Raw genomic sequence first — 27,311 nt, forward strand, 5'->3', positions numbered from 1 at the left:
GTGGTACACACCCTTAGTCCCAGGTGGATCTCTGTGAATTCCTGGCTAGCCTGGTCTATATAGTGAGTTCTAAAACAAACAACAAACAGGGACAAATATAATAAGATGCTTTCTAAAAATGTGTTTTTTCAAGTTGGCAAGCAGTAATTCTCAAATCATCATTCTCCCATCACCAGACTTACCAGCCAGACCCCCTGCTCAAAATGTACATTCCCACGCTGCCCCCAAACATACTCTTTCTAGAGTTCTGGCTTTGATCATGATGGTTGCATAAGTTTGGAACTACTATGTGCTTAACCCCTTTCACCTTTATAGGGTAACAAAGACATCCATCTTTTCCAGAGTGCTCTACAAGTCTAATTCATCAAGGCCCCATTTATTCTTGAATATACTTTCTCCATAAGGGTTTGGTTTTGTTCTGACAAGTAAGTCCCTGTTCCATAGCCCAGGCTGGCCATGTGCTGGACATCTCCATGTATCAGCCTTCTCAGCAACTGTTTTCCTAATTACTGAATGATACAGAAAAACAAATGTTTCCTGGAGCCAAGGGGGTGATCTGTCTCAGGGTGGCTTGATAGTAACATCTTAAAAATCTAGCTTTTTGGCGAAGTGCTGTTCACTGTCCAAATAATGCATATTAAAAAATGAAAGTTAAGTTCCTTGTGGCCCATCAAAACGCCAGATTTTGTCACTGGCTAGTTGATTCTCACCTTCTTGTTAGTGTTCTCTATTTAATTTGCTGTAATTTATAGAGCAGTGGAATACGTTAACTATGAATATGGTGAAGCTCAATTACGGCCCTTGCTAGCAATGTGGTAATAATAATAATAATAATAATAATAATAATAATAATAATAATAATAATAAAATAATAATAATAAAAAGTTAACCTTTTGGAGTTAAATCTTACCTACACGATAAAGCCTATACTACCGATTTCGTGAGAGCATTCGGAAATTTAATATACTAAAAAAAAAAAAAAAAAGCCCCATAGAAAGCTCCCTTTCCCCACTTAATCCTTTTTCCATTTAATCCAGGACGTCTATCCTGGATTAAATCATTTAATTCCGCTTCCTAGCCCCGCATATCACTGGGATTGTTTTTTTCCTCTCTTGCCCTTATAGCCTTCCCACTCCCCAGCCGTTGAAGCGGTCGTGGACTTCAGACCCTCTACCACACCATTCAAATTTTATTTGCTCTTGTTTTTGACCAAGCAAACTCCTTTCTGCCCAGAGGGAAAGTGCGGCGGGACACCACGCACAGCATCCTAGGAAATGTGGTCTCTCCGATTCTTTCGCCTGGGCCACAGAAGGGGGAAATAAACTACAGAAGAGACCCAGTTAAAAATACAACTACCGGCAAGCCCCGCGCGTCATCCTCTTCCTTTCTGCCCCCCGCCTTCTGATGCCTTCCTCTTCCTCCACCCCTCGCGCGCGGCGTCGCTTTGCATCATGGTACTTGAAGTTCATTCTGGACGGAAGCGCCTAGCGCTCCTTCGCGAGAGAGGAGCCGGAAGACTCTCGTTCCCAGAGGGCAGAGCGGAAGCGACGCCTGCGCAGTCTCCGGTGAGGGCGTGTATGTCTGTGTCTGAGGGAGAGAGCGAGAGTGAGTGAGTGTGAGTGCGGGGTGGGGTGGTGGCCGTTACGTTCGGGGCAACGGCTAAGGCAGTGGAGAAGTGAGAGGAGAAACAACGTCCGGCGCTTCCGCCTTCGCCTGGGAGGAGGAGGAACTGGTAGGCAGAGCAGAGCCATTTGCCCTGGGCCTGCGCTAGACCTCGCCGGGCCGCCCGCGGTCTGGCTATGCTCTGAGGGTCGCTGGGGACGCCGAGCGAGCGAGAGCCGAGCGCGATGTCTCAGCCGCCGCCGCCGCCGCCGCTGCCGCCGCCGCCGCCTCCCCCCGAGGCTCCGCAGACGTCGTCGTCGTCGTCGCTGGCGGCGGCGGCGGCGGCGGCCCCGGGGGGCCTCTCGAAACGGAGGGACCGGAGGATCCTTTCCGGCAGCTGCCCGGATCCCAAGTGCCAGGCGCGCCTGTTCTTCCCGGCCTCGGGCTCGGTCAGCATCGAGTGTACCGAGTGCGGGCAGCGGCACGAGCAGCAGCAGCTGCTGGGGGTGGAGGAGGTGACCGACCCGGACGTGGTGCTGCACAATCTGCTGCGGAACGCGCTGCTCGGGGTGACGGGGGCGCCCAAGAAGAACACGGAACTCGTGAAGGTGATGGGCCTCTCCAACTACCACTGCAAATTGCTGTCGCCCATATTGGCACGCTACGGAATGGACAAGCAGACGGGCCGGGCCAAGCTGCTCCGGGACATGAACCAGGGCGAGCTGTTCGATTGCGCGTTACTGGGCGACCGTGCCTTCCTCATCGAACCCGAGCACGTCAACACAGTGGGCTACGGCAAGGACCGCTCCGGAAGCCTCCTGTACCTGCACGACACTCTGGAGGATATCAAACGGGCCAATAAAAGTCAGGAATGCCTCATTCCAGTGCATGTGGACGGGGATGGACACTGCCTGGTGCACGCTGTGTCTCGGGCGCTAGTAGGCCGGGAGCTCTTCTGGCATGCCCTGCGGGAGAATCTTAAGCAGCACTTTCAGCAGCACCTGGCTCGATACCAAGCCCTGTTCCATGATTTCATCGATGCTGCCGAGTGGGAGGACATTATCAACGAGTGTGACCCTCTGTTTGTGCCACCTGAGGGTGTCCCCTTAGGCCTGAGGAACATCCACATATTCGGCCTTGCTAATGTGTTGCATCGCCCCATAATTCTCTTAGATTCCCTCAGTGGCATGAGAAGCTCTGGCGATTATTCAGCCACCTTTCTGCCTGGGCTCATCCCTGCAGAGAAATGCACTGGGAGAGATGGTCATTTGAACAAGCCAATCTGTATTGCGTGGAGTAGCTCCGGTAGAAACCATTATATCCCCTTGGTAGGCATAAAGGGGGCTGCTTTGCCCAAACTGCCCATGAATTTGCTTCCTAAAGCGTGGGGTGTGCCTCAGGATCTTATTAAGAAGTACATCAAACTTGAGGAGGATGGTGGTTGTGTTATTGGAGGAGACAGAAGTTTGCAAGATAAGTACTTACTTAGGCTGGTTGCTGCTATGGAAGAAGTCTTTATGGACAAACATGGCATCCATCCCAGTCTGGTTGCAGATGTACATCAGTATTTCTACCGAAGGACTGGCGTGATAGGGGTTCAGCCTGAGGAAGTTACAGCAGCTGCTAAAAAAGCAGTAATGGATAATCGCCTTCACAAGTGTTTGCTCTGTGGTGCCCTTTCGGAACTTCATGTCCCTCCTGAGTGGTTGGCTCCAGGAGGGAAACTGTATAACCTGGCAAAAAGTACTCACGGACAGCTGAGGCCTGACAAAAATTACAGCTTTCCCTTAAACAATTTGGTTTGTTCATATGATACAGTGAAAGATGTTCTGGTACCAGACTATGGATTGAGTAATCTAACAGCCTGTAATTGGTGCCATGGCACATCTGTGCGAAGAGTCAGGGGAGATGGCTCTATTGTGTATTTGGATGGAGACAGAACTAATTCCAGGTCTACTGGTGGCAAGTGTGGTTGTGGATTCAAACATTTTTGGGAAGGGAAAGAATATGATAACCTCCCAGAAGCTTTTCCTATCACTCTGGAATGGGGAGGGAGAGTGGTCAGGGAAACAGTATATTGGTTCCAGTATGAAAGTGATCCATCTTTGAATAGTAATGTTTATGATGTTGCAATGAAACTTGTTACCAAGCACTTTCCTGGAGAATTTGGGAGTGAGATCCTAGTTCAGAAAGTTGTCCACACTATATTGCATCAGACTGCAAAAAAGAACCCTGACGATTACACTCCTGTAAATATAGATGGTGCTCATGCTCAGAGAGTTGGAGATGTGCAAGGACAAGAATTAGAGTCTCAGCTACCAACTAAAATTATTCTTACTGGACAGAAAACAAAAACTTTGCACAAGGAAGAATTAAACATGAGTAAAACTGAAAGAACTATTCAACAGAACATCACAGAACAAGCTTCTGCGATGCAGAAACGGAAAACAGAGAAATTAAAACAAGAGCAAAAGGGGCAGCCCAGAACTGTTTCCCCAAGTACTATTCGCGATGGGCCATCGTCTGCACCTGCCACCCCCACCAAGGCTCCCTACTCACCTACAACTTCTAAAGAGAAGAAGATTCGGATAACAACTAATGATGGACGGCAGTCCATGGTTACCCTTAAGTCTTCAACAACCTTTTTTGAACTTCAGGAAAGTATAGCCAGAGAGTTCAGCATTCCTCCGTATTTACAGTGTATTAGATATGGCTTTCCTCCTAAAGAGTTAATGCCACCCCAGGCAGGAATGGAAAAGGAGCCGGTTCCTTTACAGCATGGTGACAGAATTACAATAGAGATCTTAAAAGGCAAAGCAGAAGGTGGTCAGTCTGCTGCAGCACACTCAGCCCACACTGTGAAACAAGACGAGATTGCTGTTACTGGCAAACTGTCATCCAAGGACCTGCAGGAGCAAGCTGACAAAGAAATGTACTCCTTGTGTCTTTTAGCAACATTAATGGGTAAGAGACATTGAAGTCTGATGGTATGTCATAGGTGCGAGTATAAAATACTGAGATTTTTTTTTGTTGGGGGTGGGGAACTGTGATTACCATAAATCCTTGATTCTATACATTAGGAGAAAATTATTTTCTTTAGTGTTTTGGTAGTAGATATTAATATGATTATTGAGTATTAGAAAAGCATAACTACAAAATCTAATTCCTCAACTGTCACCAAATTATCTAAATATATCAAGATATTTAAGTAGCATTTATTTCAAAAATTGTTTAAAAAAAATAAATGTATCTAATTAAAGCCCTTTCTTTTTCTCCCTGCCTGAGCTCTTAGGCCTTTCCATTTTGATCCCTTTTCTTTTAGTTTTAATTTCGGTTTCCAGCCTGTCATGTGATCTCAGGACTTCCTGTTTGATGAATTGCAGTTTCTGGTGTTTATAGTCTGCACTCCCACCTAATAGCCTATCTCCTCCATTTCCTGTTCTCTCTCTCCTTCATCGTGTTTTCCTTATGTGTACACTAGGTTGTGTTTAATTTCATGGTCCAGTGACACTGCCATAATTGCAGTGAATAGCTCATAAGAAACAAAGAAGACAATGGGTTAAGAGTTGCTTTTTAATAAGTTAGCATAAATTGAAGGAAAATACATTATCAGTTGAGTACATAATTTCAACATTTAGATGACTTGGGATACTGCCTCCTGGTACATCTTTTTTTTCCCATTATTTGCTTAACCTCTGTCTCTTAAGTCAGTGTTAGCTTGTTTACACACATTTTTAAGTATGAAGTAAAATTTAAATGTTAAATGTTAGAAGGGCCTTAGTTTTGCCAAGACTAGAACGTTCAGCTAAACAGGTGCTAGCTTTAGATTCTGTTTTCTCAGACTACTAAATAGCAGTGAATTTTGCCTTGGGCTACTATAATGAAGATTTGTTATTACTGGTTTAGTAAGTTGGGAGCCTACTAGTTATCGGGAGGTCTAAAAACTGTACAAACTTTCACGTTCCCATTGTTGATTTTAGTTTGGCAGGCAGACCTAGGTATTTCCATATTTCTAGGATGCTGTGGTCTCTTAGAGACTGCATAGATTAGAGGAATGGCTATATGACATTTGGAATCAGAAGACACAATTTCATTCTTGGTCCTACTACTTAGTGATTTCACACCAAGTATTAACTCCCCAGTACTTCAGTTGCTTCCGTAGAAAATATCTCTTATAGATGATATGAGCATGGGTAAAGTATTCTCAGAACTCTGAAAAATTAAATAACATCTTCACAAAAATGGATACAACTAGATATATACAGGAAACATTTTAAGACTGGCAATTTCCCAAGTTAAAAACAGGATGATAATAATGTCTTTCTCTTTTTCTGTTTCTTTTGGTTATCAAGACAAGGTTTCTCTGTGTAGTCTTGGCTGTCCTGGAACTCACTTTGTAGACTAGGCTGGCCTCTAACAGAGATCCACCTGGCTCTGCCTCCTGAGTGCTGGAATTAAAGGGGCGTGTACCACTACCACCCAAACTGGTAATATATTTTATAATGAAAGGTATTAAAAATGTCAGTTTATAATTATTTCAATTTAAGTTTCCTGCATCCAATTTTCTGAGAACTATTTAGATTGTAATGAGTTCTTCAAGATACCTTCTGTTCTCATCCTCTTCACTTTTAATATTTACATTGTTGTCCACAATCCATCAGATTTTTTTTTTTAATATGTACATATCTCTTGCCAACACAGAATTTATGTATGTGGGTATATTTTGCTGATTTGAGATACTTCTGCTTTAAAAAAATAACACAAGCGTGGTATGGGGGTGCACACCTGTAATCCTAGCACTTCAATCACTCTGGAACCTAAGGCATGAAGATCATGAGCTTCACGTGAGCCTGAACTACATAGCAACACTGTCTCCAGTGAAGACAGCAACAACAACAAAATCAAAGCCCCAAACAGGCAAAGTACTATGACAGTGCCTGCTCCTGTCTAAATATTAATCTTCTCTCTCTATGTAGAGAAGGTACGCTTTAAAAGCAATGTGGTTGTAAAAATACTAGTTTTGGAATAGTTAAATCGACCATATATAAAATAGAGAGTATTAAGTTACTTGATGTTTAGGTTGGTGATGCTAGAAAACAACAGGAGCTGTTTGGAAAATTACAAATTTCAAATGTAGACATTAGCCGCCTTTTTGTTTAGAAAATAGCTTATTAAGCTTTACAGTACTTATTTATTACCTTCTTACTCATAGTTTTGAATATATCCTCTAAAGGTTTGAGAGACTTTTGTTTACTATTCTAAGTAGGGCCCCCTTTGTTTTTGTATCCTGTTCATTTTTCTTACAACACCTATTACAAGCTTAATGATCTTGTTTGTTTTTTTAATTATTTGTTTACCCCTCCCTGTACTGGATTTGAAAGTCTCCAAACATGGACAGTATGACCTGTTTTAATGAATACCTTATCACCTGGTACAATTGCTTGCTGAGTGAGTGAACACAGATTAGTTCATCGAAATGAATGTGTGCTGTGAACCTGAGACTGTCAGAGGCACACAGATGAATGAGACAGTCCTGCCTTCTGTGAACTTAACAACGCATTATTTAGCAGTTGCTATGGTTAAACGCCCTGCCAAGGAAAGGGTTTATTTGGGCTGATGGTCTCAGAGAGATAAGAGTCTGTCATCATCATGGCCGGGACGCATGGCAGCATGCAGGTGCCAGCCACATCTGGGGCAGTAGGCTGAGAGAGAGCTCACTGTTTGCTTCCTTGAGACGGGGTTTTGTTGTGTAACAGTGTTGGCTGTCCTAGAGATAACTCTGTAAACTAGGCTGACTTCGAACTTACAGAGATCTGCCTGTCTCTGCCTCCTGAGTGCTGAGGTAGGATTAAAGGTGTGGGCCCCCACTGCTGGGCTCACATTTTAAGATGTCCAAGGGAAGTAGAGAGCTCACTGGGAACTACAGGAAGAGGCTTTGGAACTTTAATGTGCTTACCTAGTGACATTAATTCTCCCAGCAAGGCCACAGGTCCTAAACCTACTGAAACACCCACTGGGAACAAGCTATCAAGTGCTAAAGCCTGCAGGGGACATTTCACACTCAGATCATCCTGAGGGTCTCTGCTGAGGGAGCCTCCTGCTTTTACAGCTTTCATTAAAACATAAAAATGATAAACCTCAAAGATAGCTAGCATAGCATTTAAAAAAAAACATACATATATTTGGAGATTGTATTGGTGAAATGTGCTGACTTGCAATAGCCAGGAACATGTGATTTTTCTTTTTTTGAGAGTGTTTTGCTTGTTTTTTAGCTCATAGCTTCAGATGGTTCAATATATCATGATGGGGAGGGTGTGTTAAGGAACTATCAACAAAATAATACATAGTCTGCTCAGTATGGGGCATTCAAGGAACTAGTCCAAGTTGCTTTGAATCATGATGCTAGTATACGATACAGTATTTTTCCTGTGATATTTCACATGTACTTTTAATCCATTTTATCCAGACCATTGGGGTTTATTAAACTTATTGGTTATTATAGGCTGCCAGCTTCATAAAATGTTTAAATCAACCCAATTATAGCTTTGTAAATATGTTACTATAATCCCTTATAGATCAGTTATCTTTATAGCTTTGTAAATATGTTACTATAATCCCTTGTAGATCAGTTATCTGTACCATTTTATGGTCTATCATAAGAATTTGGCTTATTTCTTTTTTTGTTAGCATTCTATTTTATTTTCTGACTATCATGGCTTTATCACAAAGTAAGATAGGTTTAGGTGAAAAACAAGGTTTGTCTGTAGTTCACTTAAAATGTGATTTTTATGTCAGTTTGTTACAAACTTTTGAGAAATGGAGACATTTGTAGGATTTTTTTGTATTGCTTTTCTTCCTGAAAGGCTTTTTACTATAGACTTTAAAAATATAGGACCCACTTGGATCAATCCCCAGCACCCAAAAACCTCATAACATTTCATAACTTATTTTTTATGTATTGATGAAGGTGGTACTGGTGGCTGGCTAAATTTAGGACCTCACATGTGCTTAGCAAACATGTTTCTGCTTAGATTAAGTGCATCATAATACCTCAGGATTTTCCAAAATCACATGAGAACTCAGATGCTATTTTTTGTTTGTTTTTAGGTGACATTGGATCTCTATATTATTATTCTCTCTTTATATTTTTCTTCAAATGCTGGGTGAAAGTTTGAAATCCACATCATGCTTATTCATATTGTGATTCCTTATGTGCCATTGTATGGTTCTGCTTACTTATAGGTAGTACACTTGTAGTGAGAATAGCCATAATATGATATTGATGCATATAGAGTACAGGTGATTTATGTAGTTATGCTTTGAAGATTAATCACTTTCTGTGATTTAGCCATTTGATATATTTTATTTATAATTTTCTCCCAAAGAGTTCCAATATATATAAAGTAAGATGTGGCAGTTCTTAATATTTGTTTTTTTCAGGAAAAAAAGTTAATCATTACATCCACACAGATGCCTGTGTGTGTATACATTCCTATACATGTTTGGGTTTGTGTCCATGTATGTGCATCGTAATTACATCCTTTAACACTTAGTGGTGACACTAAAAACTGGATTTACTTAAGGGACTGGGAATAAGTAGAACCAGGGATATGTTTCTTGGAAATAATTTCGATTGGGCTAGCAAGATGGCTCAGCAGGTAAAGGCACTTGCTGCCAAGCCTGAAGACTTGAGTTTGATCCTCCCTCAGTAACTGATAAAAAGGAAGAGAACTGAATCCTGAAGATTTTCTGTAGGGTTTGAACCTTGCCCTCCAAATAAATAAATGTAAGTAAACAACAACAACCAAAACATAATCTTTGGAGACTGTTTTAAGCATTGATAAAAGCAAATGTTTAAATAGGAGGGTGTGTAGGAGGAGCAGAGAGTTGGTAAATTAATACCTTTAGCCTTCTCTCTAATAAACAACTTTATTCTAAACCAGATTTACTCAAATTGTTTATTTAAGGCCTAGGAATATAGTTCAGTTGATAACATGCTTGTCTAGCGTGCGTGAAGCCCCAGCACTGCAAAAGTCTGGTGTGCTGGTGCATGCCTGCTTTGTGATCTCATTACTGAGTAGATGGAGGGGAGAGGATCTGGAGTGAAAGGTCATCTCCAGCTGTGTATGAGTTGGAGGCTTGCTTGGTGACATGAGACTTCGTCTCTAAAACAGACAGACACTTCATTTTCAGTTCACATTTATTTATTTTGTACACATGGAAGTCAGGCCCGTCAGCAAGTGCATTTATCCACTGAGCCACCTTGCCAATCCAGGTTCAGAGTTTTAAGAATTCCTTTTGGGTCTTTATATTTCATATGGGAGGTGGGGAGGTGAGTAGTGCTGTGGTGGGTGGAACCCAAGGGTCATTTACACTCTAGGTTCAGTGAGAGAAGCTTCTGAAGAGAACAAGGTAGAGAGTGTTAGAGCATCTGCTGTCCTCTGACCTCCATGTATCTGCGCGCGCGCGCACACACACACACACACACACACACACACACACACACACACACACAGGGCCCCCATGCATTCTCTCTCTCTCTCTCTCTCTGTGTGTGTGTGTGTTTGTAAGTCTATTTCATATGATGTTAGAGTTTTCAGTTTTCAAGTTGCAAAGTAGAAACTTCACATTGACTTTTTACTTAATAGATTTTAATTTTAACTGGCACAGTAACTGAATGTATTTATGTGGTAAGGTGTGATATTTCACTGTGTAATGTTCAGATCAAGGATATTGGCATATTTATCATCACAGACATATCATTTCCTGGGCTGGGAACATGAAAATACTTCCCTCTTAATTATTTTGAAATACACAGTTAGTTGTTGTCAACCATAGTTATGCCATGCTGTAGAATATTGGGTGTTTGTAGTTCATACCTACAGTCAGTTTGCTTAAGGTGAGGTAGGAAGATTACTGTGAGTTTGAGGCTAGACTAGGCTATATAGTGATTTCTAAGCCAAATTGGGTTAAGAAAAAAAGTTAGTCTTCATGTCCAGCAATATTATAATACCTAGTAGCTATTTTATCTGTATCCCTCCCTTCCCAGCTTTCTCCAAATTACCTTCAGAAACATTTATAGTTAGAAAATTGGAATGATGACTTTTCAAAAAAAAAAAAAAATTGTTAGTCTGTGCACCTGTGTCCGTTCCTGTGGAGGTCAAAGGACAGTTTGTGAGGGTCAGTTCTCTCCTGCCACCATGTGGTCCCAGGAGCAAATGCAGGTTTTTGGCTTTGGAAGTACCTCTAGCCACAGAGCCATTTCCCCAGCCTATGATACTCCTTTAAAAACTCATTTCAACTCTTGGTTTTTTTTTTTTTTTTTTGGTTAGAAAATATATATATTCTTTGGGTTAGAGAGATAGATGGCTCTGGTTAAGAGCACTGGCTGCTCTTTCAGAGGTCCTGAGTTCAATTCCCAGCAACCATGGTGGCTCACAACCATCTGTAACAGGATCTGATGCCCTCTTCTATCATGCAGGCATACATGCAAATAGAGCACTAATACAGTAAATAAATAATTCTGAAAAAGAAAAGAAATACATATTCTTTCTTTCTTTCTTTCTTTTTTTCTTCTTGGTTTGTTTTGTTTTTTCAAGACAGGGTGTCTCTGTATAGCTTTGGAGGCTGTCTTGGCACTCGCTCTGTAGACCCGCCTGCCTCTGTCTCCCGAGTGGTGGGATTAAAGGTGTGTGCCACCACCGCCTGACAGAAATACATATTCTTAAAAACAGATCTTAAAACATAACTTTAAAAAGTTAAAAATTACCTCTCAAATAGAAAAGAAAAACCAAGTGAGAAAAAAAAATTATCCTGTAATACATATATCTTGTGTTTAGAGAGGAGAACTAAGTGTAGGAAGGGTTCCAGAAGGCCGTGGAAAGAGGTTATTTCTAGTGGCATATGCACTTTCCTATCTTCACATATAGCACATTGACCAGAAATACTTTACTGTTGTGCTGGGAAAACAGCTGACTCTAAAGCTAGTGGGGGCCTGTCAGTAAAATGTGTTGATATAATGGAGGACTCAAGTTCACCATGATACTCTTCGAGAGAGTTTGTCCTAATGAGGTGGGGCCACTTTTTGTTTTTGCCAAGTTTGACTTACTAGAGTCTTGAAAAGAAGTAATGCTATTGCTTACATTTTACAGACCCAGTGCTACTTACCAGTTACCCTACTTCAGTTACCCTACTTCAGTTACCGCCCCCCCCCCGAATTGTTTTTAGGCTTGCTTAAAAGGAAACAAAACAAAACAAAACAAAAACCCCACCCTTTTCTCCCCCCTTAATGTTGTGCATTAGTGTTTTGCTTGCATGTATGTGTGCACTATTTGTGTACCTGGTACCTACAAAAGCCAGAATTGGGTGTCAGATCCATTGTAAATTGTCAGGTAGGTGTTGAGACTTAAACCCAGGTCCTGTAGAAGAGGAGCCAGTGTTCTTAACTGCTGAGCCATCTCTCCAGCCAGAGAAAAACCTCATTTGTGGTACTCATTCAATGTGTTTGCTCAACCAGTATTAGGAATGCAATTGCTCAGCTCTGTGCCAGGGCCTGGGAATAGAAAGTCTGATAGGCTACTGACCTTTCCTGAATCTGAAAACTTTTTCCTTTAGAAGAAGAAAGCAATGAATTGTAGAGAAATGGCACTTAAATAGAATTTTATACTTTATTTTTTACTGTGCTTATTTAATTGTGTGTGTGTGTGTGCGCACGCGCGCACCTATGCACATGCTCTGTAGCACATGTGTGAGGGCAGAGGACAGCTTAGGATTGTTCTCCTCCCATCATGTGGGTCCAGGGGTTGAACTCAGCTTATCAGGCTTAAGTAAGTGTGCCTTTACCAGATGAGCTATTACTGAATTTTAAATTTATTCTTTAAGTTGCCTTTTAAAGGATTATGTAAAAGCTATCTGCCCTTAGGAAACTGCAACAGTTTGTGTTGCTTCAGGAAAGTGAAGGTAGAGGTAACTGAGGTTGTTGGTGAATGCCTGTGATCCCGGCATTCAGGAGACAGAAGAAAAGAAAGACTGGGAGTTGGTTAGTTCTAAGCTAGTCTCAGTTCTGTGGTGAGACCCTGTCTTATTGAAAGCAATCAAACAGAAGGTAAAGGTAAGGTATGATGTGAGATTGGTAGCTCCTGTGTTTAGAAAAGGAGCTCTTGGGCTTTGATCTATATTTTCTTTTCTTTCCTTTCCTTTTTTTTTTTTTTTTTTTTTTTTTTTGCTCATTTTCTTTTCTTTTTTAGACATTGTCCCATGGCTCACATTGGCCTTGGGACTCTTTGTGTAGCTGAGGGTTACCTTCAGACTGCTTCTCTTCAGTGTGTGAGGCAGGAGACAGACACAGTAGTAATGTAGATGGAGAAGATGCCATCTTGTGAGACACGAGACTGTGGTGGACTTGTTCAGAGACCTGATCTCCAGTCCCCTTCTGTTCTTCCATTCTGTTCTTCCATTCTTTTAACCAATAACGATAACTCACTGGAGCTATTCATATACTAAAGGAAGCTGTTCGTCCCTTTTCTTTAGCCAGTTGATGCCGTGCATATTCATGAGCAGAACTGTGATGTGCCATGACGTTTGTCTTAACAGGTTTTGAACTCTAATGGGTGTTTAATTCTAGGGGTATTATAAACTTTGGATTGATATGCAGGATTCAGCCATGTTAGCTGTGATATTGGGGTAATTGTTCTGAGCTGGTTTGCTTGTGAGGGAGAGAGATGCTAGTAAGAGAAGCTGTAAAAGTGCCTTCTCAGCTCAGAGAGAGGTAGATGATGGAGGCTCAGCTGGGGTGTATGTATATATACCTCATTTAACCAAAGAGCGATGGGACACTATTTCTCTTACTGGGATAAAAATTAGTTCTTGGTCGACAGACAGTGGAGAAAGCCTTACCCTTAATGCACAAAATTACACAGGTGTACTACATAGACAGTATAGTGTATTATAGTACAGTACACTGTTGTATCTATGCTATTCAGATGTCAGGGGGAATGGGGCTGTTGAGGAAAATAATGTCTGTATAGCCTTTATAAGGAGATGATGAAAACAGATACTCAATCTGCTGAAATAAGACATAGTCTGGAGTATGACATACTAAGAAATGTGACATTTTTCTCATTAGAGTTGTGTATAGATGCTCACTTTGGCACCTGTTCAGATTCTTACTCCAAAAAACAAAGCAGACAAACAAAACTCCACTAATAAACAAAACCACAAACTCTGCTGCCCCATAGTCTTTGATGTTTTCTAAATAAATTAATATCTGTGAGTATTTTAGAAAGACTATGACCATTTAGGATAAGAATGACCATAATTAAATGAAAGGTGATCACCATAGAAATAATTTTTCTAAATGAAGTTTGATAAGTTTGCCAGTGTAGCTTTTACCAGGAGTTACTAATATTTTTGTACTTTGGGGGATTTGATTAGTATTGTATTAGCAAATAAAGTATTTGTATAACTGGATATTCTGGTTAGCTGAAGGTTCAAATGACAAAATAAGGCCTTTAAAATTTTATATTTTAAACTGGGTTACTGAAAATAACTTTAGCTGACTATTATACAACTTCATTTCCCTCTTTATGGTGTAAGAAAGGATGGTAAACATACAATTAATTAGTATCACCAGTGATTTCCATACAAAATTCAGTTCCAACAGTATAATTTCCTAATAGGATAGACAAACATTACCCATTATTGCTATTGTTATTAAAGTGAATTAAGTTCCTTGATAAAGAAATCCTGTGTTCTTTAGCAGATAGAAAAAGCATTATTTAAGAAGCAGCACATAGCCATAGCCATACCTGACAAACAGAAGGTAACAGAAGGTGACCTTCTATTCCTCCGTTCTTTGATATTTTCAAATGTGAAACATTTCCCCTCCCATCTCACCCCCCCACCCCCTACCCCACCCCCACCCCTGTTTTCCTAGGGATTGACCTCAGCCTTGGGCAGGCTAAGTGTGTGTTTTACTGTTAGTTGCACTCCAGCTCTGTTGTTGTTGGTTTTGTATTTGGAATCTCTTGATGTATTTTGTGAAATAGTAGTTTCTTTTTGAATATTTTATGGTCTTTAAAGATTGTTTTGGGTATATTTAATATTTTCCCCTTAAATTTCTGGGTTTTTTTATTTTAACATTAGAATAACAAAAGATAATCAGTTATGTTCAGTCTGCCTACTTATTTTTCTTCCTGGCTATTTCTTTCTTTTTTCTTTTTATTCACTTTTAACACACACACACACACACACACACACACACACAGACATATACACACACACAAACAATTTTATATTATAGTTAAAAATGATTTTTTGTAAATAATCTTTTCTGTTCTTGCTCAGAGTTTACAAGCAAGTGTCTCTTGAGCTACTCTGAGGCCTGAGATATATTTTGTTTAATATACTCAGTATTGGTTTGTGCAGTTTTAAAGATATTTTCTTAGCTCCTATGTTTAAAAATTAAAGGAACTTTAGATTGAAGGAAGTTTGGATTGTTACGGTGTCTTGAAAAGTGACATGGGCCTTCAAACACAGGGTCTAGGCTCTTCTGTGACAGCATTTGGCAATAGTTCCTATCTCCACATAGCTCATTCATCTTCTACTGTGCCATTGTCTCATATCGGTGTTATACATATTCTGATTCTTGGTCTTGCAATCTCTGTTCTAGGCAAAGAATCCAGGATGGCACTCTGGTCTGTGCTTACACTTTATGTATTTTTGTCTTTCAGGAGAAGATGTATGGTCTTATGCAAAGGGACTTCCTCACATGTTCCAGCAGGGTGGTGTATTCTACAATATTATGAAGAAAACTATGGGTATAGTTAAATTCTGATTTTACTCTTGAATAATGTTTCTATTTAAGCTGTTACAAAGTGAAGAACATTCAAATAGCGGCCCAACGAGAAGGCTCAGTGGATAGAGGCTGCCAAGACAACCTGAGTTCCAATCCCTGGGACCCACGTGGTGGAAGGAGAGAGCCAACCCCACAGTTGGCCTCTGACCTCTATCTGTGCACACACACATATACATGAAATAAGTAAAATGTAACAATACTTTAAAAGAATAGTCAAATGATATTTTATTAAAAACACTAACATGTAAACATAGTATTAAGATTTTGACAGCTGGGCATAGTACCACGCCTGTAGTCCAAGTTGGGTGTTGATAATTGAAGAGTGGCTTGAGCCCAGCAGTTCTCAGCCAGTCTGAACATTATGAGACATACCAACTTTTCACTTTTAAACATTGATTTTAAATTATGTGTGTATGTGCACGGGAGTGCCAGTGCTCTCCAGCAGCAGAAGGTGTTGGGATCCTCTTAACTGGACTTACAGGAGCTTTGAGTTGCCTGACATCTGTGCTAGGAACTGAACTGGGGTCCTCTGCAAAGGCAGACATGCTCTCCACCCCTGAGCCATCTCCAGCCTGAGAGGCCTTTCTTTCTTCTTCTTTAGTGCTAGGGATCGAACCAAAAGCTTTACACATGTTAGGCAGGTATTCTACCGCTGACTACATGTATGTGGTGTGTGTATGTGTAAGTATCCCTCCACTGAACTATATCCCAGCCTTGTGTGTAAGTATGTGCATGTTTATGTGTACATATATGTATGTGTGTAAAAGTTAGAACAGAGTCTTGGGTGTTATTCCTCAGGTGCTAGCCACAGTGTGTGTGTTTTGTTTTTTGTTTTGGCTAAGGTTTCTTTTGGGCTGGCATTTGCTAAGTGGGCTAGGCCAGCTGATCAGGGAGCTCCAGGGATCTCCTTATCCCGGTCTCCTCAGCATTGGTATTTTAAATGGGTTGTGGGGATTGAACTCAGGACCTTGTGTTCATTGCAAGCACTTCACTGGTGCATTGGCTCCTACCCCATGTGTATAGATTTTTAAGTACAGTTCTTTCTTTACCAATGTGCTTTGTTATTATTCTGATGTAGTCAGGTACGTTTTCTGCAATATAATTAATAGTTTTGTTTTGTTTTATTTTTTGGGACAATTTTTTCTCTGTGTAGCTTTGGAGCCTTCCCTAGAACTCTTTCTTTAGACCACGCTGGTCTGAAAACAGAGATCCACCTTCCTCCTTCCTCTCCGTCCTGAGTGCTGGGATTAAAGGCGTGTGCCATAAATTTTTGTATTGCTTTCTTGCTTCTGTTTTGGTCCTTAATGACTAAAGAAGACAAGTTGTGAAACCCACAAGAAATGGATCTGATTATACTGTGTGTGACTGACTGTCCCAGAACCAGATAATACCGTATTTTTATTGTTTTATTTTAATAGTGATTGGCAGATCTCATTGCTTTCAAGGTTTTGGGAAACAGCTTGTTTTACATTTAACTTCTTTGTGTATAAAAATAAATATACTTTTATGTAAGTATAGTTATACCTATCAGATTTTAATAACTTGGGAGAGAAGTTGGAATGGCATGTATTTAGGCCTTCTATGTTTTTGCAGAAATGTAACATGAGTACTTTTTGCTTCAAGTGTATCGCTTTGGTTTAGCTTTTTATTTCTCTTACGTAGCCTTATAGACATTAAGTATAAAATTTTGTGGTGTTCATTTATTCTTTGAACTTTTTTTCTTTAAAACAAAACAAATCCCAACTAGACTGTTATAGAAATGTTCAGACACATAAAGTAGCAAGAGTGTTACTATGAGCTCCATGTGCCCTGTCTCCTGGCTTCCACGATTACTAATAAATTATTAATACACCTCAACTGTCTTCTCAACTGGACTGTTTTAAGTAAATCTCATATATATAATTTCATGAGTACTTTTAGTGTGTATATATAGTGTGAAATACTTCAATTTCACCAAATAGTGTTTAAACAGCAAGCAAATATTTTCTTCTTTTGGGTCAATAGAATCAAGGAAGCAAAGAATATCTTTAAAAAGACAAGAGTATTAGTATTAACATTTTAATTTTATTACTATTTATTACTACTATTTATTACTATTATGTATATGATTTGTGTGAGAAAAAGGGAGGGTGTGTTTTTAAGTGCGTGTGGGTGTCGCATGTCACATGTTGTTTGTTTGTGTTCAGAGGGTAACTTTGAGGAGTCAGTTCTTTTTTTCCACATTGGGTCTTGGGTTCTGGACATTGAACTCAGGTTGTCAGGCCTGTTTGGGAAGCACTTTTCATCTGCTGAGTCATCTTGTCAGTCCAGAGACAGGTTTGTTGTGACATGTTTTATACAGAGTAAAATTCACGTTTCGTGGGAATACAGGTACAAATTAAGTATTATATACCTTGAGTATGTGGAACCAGAAGCATTTTCGATTTGGAGGGATTTAGGGACACTTTACATATACACAGTGAGCTGTTTTTTTTAATGGAACTCAAGTAAAAAATTCAATTTTTTGTCATAACTGCCTAAAACACATCACTTGCAGATAATTTTGTATAATGTCCATAAGGCATCTTGTGTTTTGAAGCCAGTTGCACAGTGTAGAATCTTCTACTGTGGCATTACTTTGTGCTAAAGAAAGTTTCAGATTTTGGCACATTATGGATTTGGATTGGAATATACAGAAGCTGTATATTTACTTTATAGACCGTGTATGGATTTTGAGAAACATGCAGTAATGTATCTACCTAGTTAAAAATATAGAATATTTTCTCTCACTCCAAATGTTTAGCCATCCCCTATTTTCTCGTCTGTACACACTGGCAACCACTGATTTGTTTCCTGAGTTCATTTGTTTTCCCTTTTCTTACTGCATTAGGGTGACTTTGTGTGCCTGGTTCCTTTTGTCTCACATAGTTGCTGGTAAACTGGCCTGAGGGATGTGTCACATGTGTTACTTGTGAGTTTTGTTGGCATGTAGACTTGTGTCTGCATATGACTTGCTGCTCCTGTCAGTACAATACTAGAATTTAATAGTAACAGAGATCTTACAGCCTTTAGAGAGAAAAGCCTTTTTCTGTTGCTTTTAATTATAAAAGGGATTTTTATTTTTGCATGTGTCTGTGATCTATGATCTATGAGGCCATCTTGTTAGTAAAGCCCTGAGACAGTGTAGGATATAGCATAGCAAGAAAATGGGTAATGTATGTGTCTCATTTCTGTTTTAGTGTATTAGTAGGTATTAGAAGGTATTAGAAGCTGATATCATTTTCATTGTTGAATAACATTTCACTGATTGAATGGATCACATTAAATAAATTAATACTTGGGTCTGGAGAGATGGTTCAGCAATTAAGAGTGCTTTTTGCTCTTGCAGAGGATCCAAGTTCAGTTCCCAGCACTCACTCACTTGGGGCATCTCTCAAGCCTATAACTCTAGCTTTAGGGAGTCTGATGTCCTTTACTGGCCTCCACAAACACACTTATACATGGAGCGTAAAGTCACAGACACATACACATTAATTGAAAAAAGACCTCAACCAAATGATGTTTGCTGTTTTCAGTTTTTAGCTACTATGAATCTAGTCCCTGTGAACATTTATCATTTATGTACAAGTTTTTGTATTCACATACATTATTATTTTATTTATTTGTTATTATTTTATGAGGTGAGGTTTCTCTGGGTAGCCCTGGCTGGCCTGAACTCTCTGTGGACCAGGCTGGCCTTGAGTTCAGGGATCCACCTGCCTCTGCCTCCCCAGTGCTGGGATGAAAAGCGTGTGCCACTGCTCCTGGCTCCATCCAAGTTTTTCATTTCTCTTGGTAAATACTTACTGGAATATAAAGTCATGTGGTAAGTATACATCTTTTATTAGGATTCCATGACCGGGGAAATGGCTCTGTTTCTGTTGGTGTAAAGTACTTACTGCATAAGTTTAGGGCTCTGAGTCTAGATCCCAGCACTCATGTAAAAAGCAGGTCATGGCGCATGTGCCTATAGTCTTAGTAGAGACAGAAGTATTTCTGCTGCTGGCTGGCCAGCCAGTCTTGACAAACCAGTGAGCTGTAGGATTAGTGGGAAGAATCCTGTCTGGGAAACATAAGGTGAAAATGAGAGGAAGAAAGCCAGCGTTGACTTATGGCTTCCACATGCACACACATATGTGCAATCCCCCACATGAACATGTACACTACACACACACACACACACACACACACACACACACACACACCTTCCACATGATCTTCCAAAGTGATTAGACCATTTTTCATTTCTGTTAGCAGTGTATGAAAATTCCACTTGTTTTAGGTCTGTATTGGCATTTGGTAGTGTCACTTTTGTGTGTGTGTGTGTGTGCGTGTGTGTGCTTGTGTTCGTGTGTATGTGCAGGTACACTGTGTGTTTGGGCATATGTACACATGTGTATGCATGTGGAGGCCAGAGGACAGCTACTTCAAATGCTGTTCCTTAGGAGATGACCACCTTGAGTGTTGAGACAGGATCTTTCATCAGATAGGCGAGGCTGGCCGGCCTGTGAGTCCCAAGGATCCTTCTGTCTTTGCTGCACTAATGCTGAGGTTATATGAATACACCAGCATTCCTGTCTCTTTTTCATGGTTTCTGGGAGCTCATCTGGGGTCCTAATGATTGATAGCAAGCACTATCAGTTTTGTTTTTAATTGAAAAGTTTATTATTTTAAATTGTGCGTAAAGAAAGGTCTGTGCATGTTTGTGCAGGTAGGTGCCCTAGAAAGTCAGATGCTTCCAGTCCCCTGGAGCTGGAATTACATGCACCCAACAAGGGTCTTGGGAATCAAATTCAGGTCCTCTTCAAGAGTGACTTACGCTTAACCACTGAGCCATCTCTCAAGCTCCAGTTGTTTTTTGTTTTTGTTTGTTTTGAGACAGGGTCTCATTGTATAATCCTAGCTGCTTGGAACTTGCTATGTAGACTGTGTTGGTTTGAAACTTAGAGACCCGCTGTCTCTGCTTCTTACACTGAGTGAAACTGTATCACTTGACCCAGTTCTTCTTAAAAACACACAAAAAAGAAAACTTTTAATACACATATAGCACTAGCCCACAGGGTTTATTTGCATTTCTCAAATAAAGTGATGTTGATTAATATTTTGATGTATTTGCTTTCTTTTCTTCCTTCTCAATGTTAAATGGTTTTTATTTTTTACTGTTTTATGTGTGTTTTAGGTATATATCATTGATCAGATGAGTGTTTAGTAAATATTTTTATAGACTATAATTTTTTTATTCTCTTGTTACCTTTTGAAGATCTTTGATATTTTTTGAAGTTTTTAAGTTTAGATAAAATCCAGTTTAATAACTTTTCCTTTTATGGTTCATGGCTTTATGCCTAACCCACCCAAGGTCATTAATATTGTATTCTCTGTTTTATTCTAGATGTTTTATAGTTGTATATTTATCTTCAAATATAATTTGGTTATTAAAAACAGTTGTAAGTAAGCCAGGTGGAGATAGTGCACACCTGTAATTCCAGGACTCAGGAGGCAGAGGTGGACGGACCATTTTGAGTTTGAGGCCAGCCTGGTCTATAGAGCTAGTTCCAGGATAGCTAGGGCTACATAGAGAAACCATGTCTCGAGAAAAAACAAAACAAACAAAAAGTTGTAAGTATAACAAGAAGCTAATTTTTGATAGGTTGTAAAAGTATAAATCAAGGTTTATTTTAGTTGTGCATCGTCAGTTATTTATTATTGACAAACATACATTTTATCCATTAGCTTAATTTGATGCTTCTTCAAAAAATAATTGATGAGTTATATACTTAAAGAGTAAATTATATCTTATGTAAACTGTACCTCAGTAAATTTGCTTTAAAAGTCACTTGAAGCCAAGTGTGGTGGCACAGATTTATAGTTAGCACCTGCTCAAGCTCAGACACTCGGGAATTATTACAAGTTCAAAGCCTAGCTAGGAAACCTAGAAGACCTTGTCTTGAAACTGTATCTTAGTGGTAGAACAGCTGCCTAGTGTAAGACCCTGGTTCAGCTCTTAGGAACACCAAATTACCCAAAGCCAGACAGAAGCTAAGGCTTATTGACTTTATATATGTAGGTCTAATTCTAGAGACGTGTGTGTGTGTGTGTGTGTGTGTGTGTGTGTGTGTGTGTGTGTGTGTGTGGTCGTCTCTCCTTTTTCTAGTGCCATGACTTGATTGTATTTTTATAGTGATTCTTGAAATAAATCAGAGTGAATATTCCTTTGTTTCATCTGAAAAACTTTTTTTTTTTTTTTTTTTTTTTTTGTGGTGGTGGGGTACTATTCTGGGTCCTTGTTAATCCATACAAACTTTAGGATCAGGTTATTGATATCAGCAATAACAAAAATCTGGGATTTTTTTTTCTTCTGTGATCTCATTGAATGTATAGACAGTTTAGAAACGACACACAGAGATTTACTTTTAAGTTACTAATTTATTTTCTGTTTTCATTTTATGTGTATGAATGTTTTGCCTGCATGCATGCATGTATACCATGTGTATTGATGAGCCCAGAAGAGGTCCTTGGGCAGGTTTTTGTTTTGTTTTGTTTTGTTTTAAGATTTACTTTGTGTATTTTAAATTTTTTCTACATATATGTTTCAGTGTGTGTGTCTGTGTGTGCCATGTATGTAAGGGTCTGAGGCTAGAAGAGATGTTGGCTCCCCTGGGGCTGGAATTACAGGGGGATTGAAAGGAAAAAGCACCCTGAGCTGTTAAGTTACCTCTCCAGCCTCCTGTTGATCAGGGTTTTACTGTGAATTTTATTTCTGTAATAGGTAGCACCCTTAAGGTTATCTCTTCAACATACCTGTTCGTTTCATCCATGTTGTCAAATGTAGCGGCATAAAGTTGTTGATAGTGTTCCTTGTTGTCCTTTAATGCCTGACAGACCTGTAAATCTTTCATTTCTGATGTTGGTCATTTGCGCCCCCTCCCTTCCTCCTTGTTTGTTTTTTGTTTGTTTCTTTTGTTTTGTTTTTTGTTTTGTTTTGTTTTGTTTTCCTTATGTTGTTCAAGATAGGATTTCTCTGTATAACAACCCTGGCTGTCCCAGAACTCACTCTAGCCCTGGCTGTCCTAGAACTCACCAGGCTGGCCTTGAATTCCAGAGATCCGCCTGCCTCTGCCTCTTGAGTGCTGGGATTAAAGGCGTGTGCACCACCCTTGACCAGCTCCCTTCCTCCTATTTGCTGGCTGGTCTGGCTAAAAGGTTGGCTTATCAATTTTATTGGTCTTTTTCAAAGAAACATCTTTTGGATTGGTAGGTTTTTCTCTTCCCTTATGCTTGTTTTATATACGAGGTATGAAGGAGGATTTAAAGCCAATTGTTTTTCTAGTTCTAATTCTCTTGTGGGTTTTGTTGTTGTTTGGTGGTGGATACATGCATAAAATATAATCAATATTGAATGAAAGTGTTAAATTTAATGTGAAGTGTCACAGCATTTCATTAGAATGCCAATTCTAACTTTTAAGTTTATTATGTTTTTGTTTATTTGCAAGTTTTTAAATAATTGTTTGTAAAGTTATTTTCGTTCTAGTTTTCTAAGTAGAAGCTTAAATTATAAACCTTTTTGTTTTCTAGTTACAAACATTTAAAATTTTGATTTGTGGACATGCATGTGTCATACATTGTGCATGTATGTCAGAGGCCAACTTTTGGGAGTTAGTGCCCTAATGCCACAGATCAAGCTTACTCAGGTCATCAGGCTTGTCTTGCCAATGCTTTTATTTCCTGAGCTGTCTTGCAGGCCCTGAAATTATTTTTTTCCATGTTAGGTGTAGATAGAGAATTGAGAGTTGGATAAGAATACTCTGCTGTATGAATGGTGTTGAGACAACTGAGCATCCACATGTAATCCACGTGCATGAAAATGGGGGCAATGGCAGGGTCTTTTGGAAGTTCATTCAGGCTAGCCTTGAACACTTGACCCTCCTGTTTCCTCACCTTCTGAGTGCTGGAATTAAAGGCATGAACGCAATGCTTTGTTTTTTAAAAGCCACTTACACCAGATCTTGAGTATTTCCTTTCTTTCATTGTATGGTTTGGTAGGGCCTGAGGATGTGCTTGGGAGTTACATAGGGCAGGCACCTTCAACCTTCAATTTTTTTTTTTTTTTCAGCTGATTATGCCAGAAGCATACCAAGAAAAATTTCTACCTGGATTTTTATTAATTGACATTTTGCCTACTGTTGAAATTAATATTTGTTTGAATTATAATTTAAATTTTATTAAATAAAATTACATTTTCTTATTGGTTTATATAGTGGCTGGTTTTTGTATTTCACATGTTTGTTTAAACTTTCTTTCCTAACTTTGCTATAGGATAATGGTTTCATGTATATAGTCTCCATTTTTTAGGGAGAACTACTTTAAGGTCTTATTTTTGTTTGTTTGTTTGTTTTTGGTAGTGGATAGAATAAGTTATTTTTAAGCAAATTCTTTGAAAGCTGTTCATGTATCCCTTGCTATTAGACATTCACTATTTTGGTCATAAATGTCTTTGTTATGCTTTTGGTAGTATTATAAGTAAGATCTTAATATGTTAAATATCTTTCCTTTTCTTTAGGCATGGCTGATGGCAAACATTGTACCTTTCCGCATCTACCTGGCAAAACTTTTGTTTATAATGCTTCTGAAGATAGACTGGAGTTGTGTGTCGATGCTGCAGGACATTTCCCCATTGGTCCTGATGTTGAAGATTTAGTTAAAGAGGCTGTAAGTCAGGTTCGAGCAGAGGCTACTACAAGAAGTAGGGAATCAAGCCCCTCCCATGGGTTATTAAAACTAGGTAGTGGTGGAGTAGTGAAAAAGAAATCTGAGCAACTTCACAACGTAACTGCCTTTCAGGGAAAGGGGCATTCTCTAGGAACTGCATCCAGTAACCCACACGTTGATCCCAGAGCTAGGGAAACTCTGTCTGTAAGAAAGCATAACACAGGGACAGATTTTAGTAATAGTTCCATTAAAACAGAGCCTCCTGTGTTCACAGCTGCTCCTAGTAACAGTGAGCTTATTCGAATAGCTCCTGGAGTAGTAACAATGAGAGACGGCAGGCAGCTTGATCCTGATGTGGTTGAGGCCCAGCGAAAAAAATTGCAGGAAATGGTTTCTTCTATTCAGGCTTCAATGGACAAACACTTGCGGGATCAAAGTACAGAGCAGACGCCATCTGATCTTTCTCAAAGGAAAGTAGAAGTGAGTTCTTCTGGGAGGCCTGGGAGTCTTCAGACTGGCTTACCTGAGTCTTTTTCTTTAACTGGTGGCACGGAGAATTCCAATACTGAAACAACTGATAGTTGTGTGGCAGATACCCTGGGAGCAGCATTTGCCACAAGGTCAAAAGCACAAAAGGAAAATTCCATGGAGGAACCGGAAGAGATGGATAGTCAAGATGCTGAGACGGCTAACACAGCTGAGCCGATGGATCACTCTTGATTTAATTAGAGGCTAATAAAGGCAGAGTGTTTATTGTGAATATGTAATATTTGTTGGCTGGGCCACATACCTTGAGTAGTCATTAAAAATCTTGTACGTATATAATTCAAAGATTATATCTTGTTATTCAGTGCATGATAGCAAATGTGTGATTGGCAATAGCTTTTAATATACTGCTGCCCAGGCTGGCTCTGAATTCTTGTAAATTAGTTTAGATCTCTTGAAAGTGTTTCTTCCATATATGTGGTTCATTGGAAGGTCTTTATCATTTTAATTCCATGAAAGTCTTAATATTCAGACATGAAAAATCTCTTGCTAAATGTTTGGTTTCTGCAAAGACCAGAATTGAAAAGGAAATGAGAGTTTGTACATGTACCCTGTCATAAGAATGTTGGTTTCAAGTTTACCTGAACTAAATGTATCTTAAAATACACAAAACATTTTATTAGACTACTTAAAATTTGTAACATTATAGAGACAGCTATGTTGGCAAAAATATCCTGACAGTAGAGTGTAATGATACAACATTTTCCTGATTTGAGCTAAGTCGGGAAGAACGATCTGTCCTAGTATGATAAAGTCAGTGTGATTCAGTTAATTGGTATGAGCCAATATGGCCCCTTGTGTGCTCTTGTTGATAATATGTTGCCATTATTTTTTTAGTCTTGGCCTTGTCAAGTTTCACCTGTTATTTTTTAAAGCTTGCATAAAAAAGAATTACAATTTGTTTTAGAAAATTTAAGAATAATGGTAGCAGTAGTTAATTTTTAACTTTCAAAGTATGTCAGAGTCACAGAGAATTTATCTTTATGAATGGGTTACATTGTTCTACAGTTTTGACACAGTGGTGTTTAAGCCTGTATACACTAAATGTCTCTGAGCCCCTTTGAACCAAAACTGTTTCATTTTTCCTTAGATTTTCTGTAAGATTTTCTTTTTGTTGGCTTCACTTGAGTTTGAGTGCATAGCTTACTGTGTCGTACCATGAGCAACTGAGCATTTGCTTAAATACTGCACTCATTAACTCTTCAGTGCCAGTTTCCTGGAAGCAGCTTCCATGCTTACTCTTTAAAAGCAGAATGTACTGAGGTCGGTACTGCACTATTGTATTCTATTCTGCAGATCTGTATTTGTAAATGTATTTCAGCCCATCATTTTCCTTTGTTTACTGAAATTAAGTTGAATTTGAATGAATGAAAGACAAAATGTATGTTAATATAATCTCTTAGAGCATTCAAAGCCTGGCTGTCTCTGTTTGCACATATAACAGATGCAGAACTGTTTGCAATTCTACAAAACTGTATGTCAGAAAATACATTGTCAGGTGTTTAAAATCTCTACCTGTTCATTTGAAAGGGATGTAAGTTGTACTTTTAACTTTTTCTGGATAAGGGAGGTTTTGGTCTTTATTGTTTGTGACAGTACCGTTAGCTGAATCCAAATACTAATTACCCCACATTGTTGAAAAAGGAAGGAATGGAGACTCTAGATATTTTACAGATGCAGCTGAGTTAAATAATGTACACCACACTACACCACACCACACCACACCCATTAGTGTTTATCATATCACATGCTTTCCAATATTTTATCTCACACCTCTTTATATCAAAGTGCTAGGAACGTTTAGAACTTTTATATTGTATACTAGCTTTGCATGAATTAAGAGTCACCACATTCTGAACTATTAGCTGTGCTTTCCATCGAAAGCCACCTCCCCATCACTTCACTCACCACTGTCATCCTTTGGGCTTATTAAGCCACTGAAATATTCTTTAAAGTTATTTCCCTGGTTTAAGTACAAGAAAACAGAAAATATACTGCTTCAAATAAATTATATAACCACCCTACTTTAACAGATGCTCTTCTGTGGCTCGGTATGTTTAGTTAATAACTGGCAGGATCTCAAAGCATTAGAATATCAGAAACAAATTTTGTTTTTTCTGGGCATGGTCTCACTGTGTAGCTCTGGCTGGCCTGGAGCTCTCTGTGTAGATCAGGTTGGCCTTAAACTCACAGAGATCTGCCTACCTCTGCCTCCCGAGTGCTGGGACTAAAGGCATATACTACAATGCCTGGCTAGAAACACATTTTATCTCCTTATTAAATACTTGAATTTAGTGTAAATTATGCACATGTGAACGTTAGAAGATGGGCTTAATCTCTGACAATACATTGTCTTTAGTGACAGTTGTGATATTTAGGGTTAGAAATTTAACTGGGTATAAATGACAGTTTGGGTTCTCCCTTGATAAAAAAAATACAAACAGGCTTGAGAATTCATTAAAATTCTTGAACATATTTTAGATCAGTTGAAATTTGAATGGGATAATTAGTGGTTTTGGGTAAGTTCTGAGAGACTTTGTGTCAAATATCTCTGTATTTATGTAAGTGTAGATAAGTGTAGATG

At 39.3% G+C, this 27,311-nt stretch overlaps 1 protein-coding gene across 1 annotated transcript; it reads left to right on the forward strand.

Annotated features, from left to right (window-relative positions):
- The first annotated feature begins 1,847 nt into the window (after positions 1–1,847).
- Positions 1,848–26,761, forward strand: Vcpip1 (valosin containing protein interacting protein 1). Its single transcript, XM_051197077.1, has 3 exons — positions 1,848–4,566; positions 15,333–15,419; positions 24,033–26,761. Exons 1-3 carry the CDS (start codon positions 1,848–1,850, stop codon positions 24,899–24,901), a joined length of 3,675 nt encoding a protein of 1,224 aa, XP_051053034.1. The 3' UTR covers positions 24,902–26,761.
- The last annotated feature ends 550 nt before the right edge of the window (positions 26,762–27,311 follow it).

This window comes from Phodopus roborovskii, unplaced genomic scaffold, assembly GCF_943737965.1.
Source record: "Phodopus roborovskii unplaced genomic scaffold, PHOROB, whole genome shotgun sequence".
Taxonomy (NCBI): Eukaryota; Metazoa; Chordata; class Mammalia; order Rodentia; family Cricetidae; genus Phodopus; species Phodopus roborovskii.

Excerpts from the sequence above, each read along its gene's own strand:
- Vcpip1 (XM_051197077.1), top strand. The coding sequence starts at position 1,848 with ATGTCTCAGCCGCCGCCGCCGCCGCCGCTGCCGCCGCCGCCGCCTCCC. Across the intron at positions 4,567-15,332 it reads TCTTTTAGCAACATTAATGG|GAGAAGATGTATGGTCTTAT; the intron begins GTAAGAGACATT and ends TTTGTCTTTCAG. Across the intron at positions 15,420-24,032 it reads TATTATGAAGAAAACTATGG|GCATGGCTGATGGCAAACAT; the intron begins GTATAGTTAAAT and ends CCTTTTCTTTAG.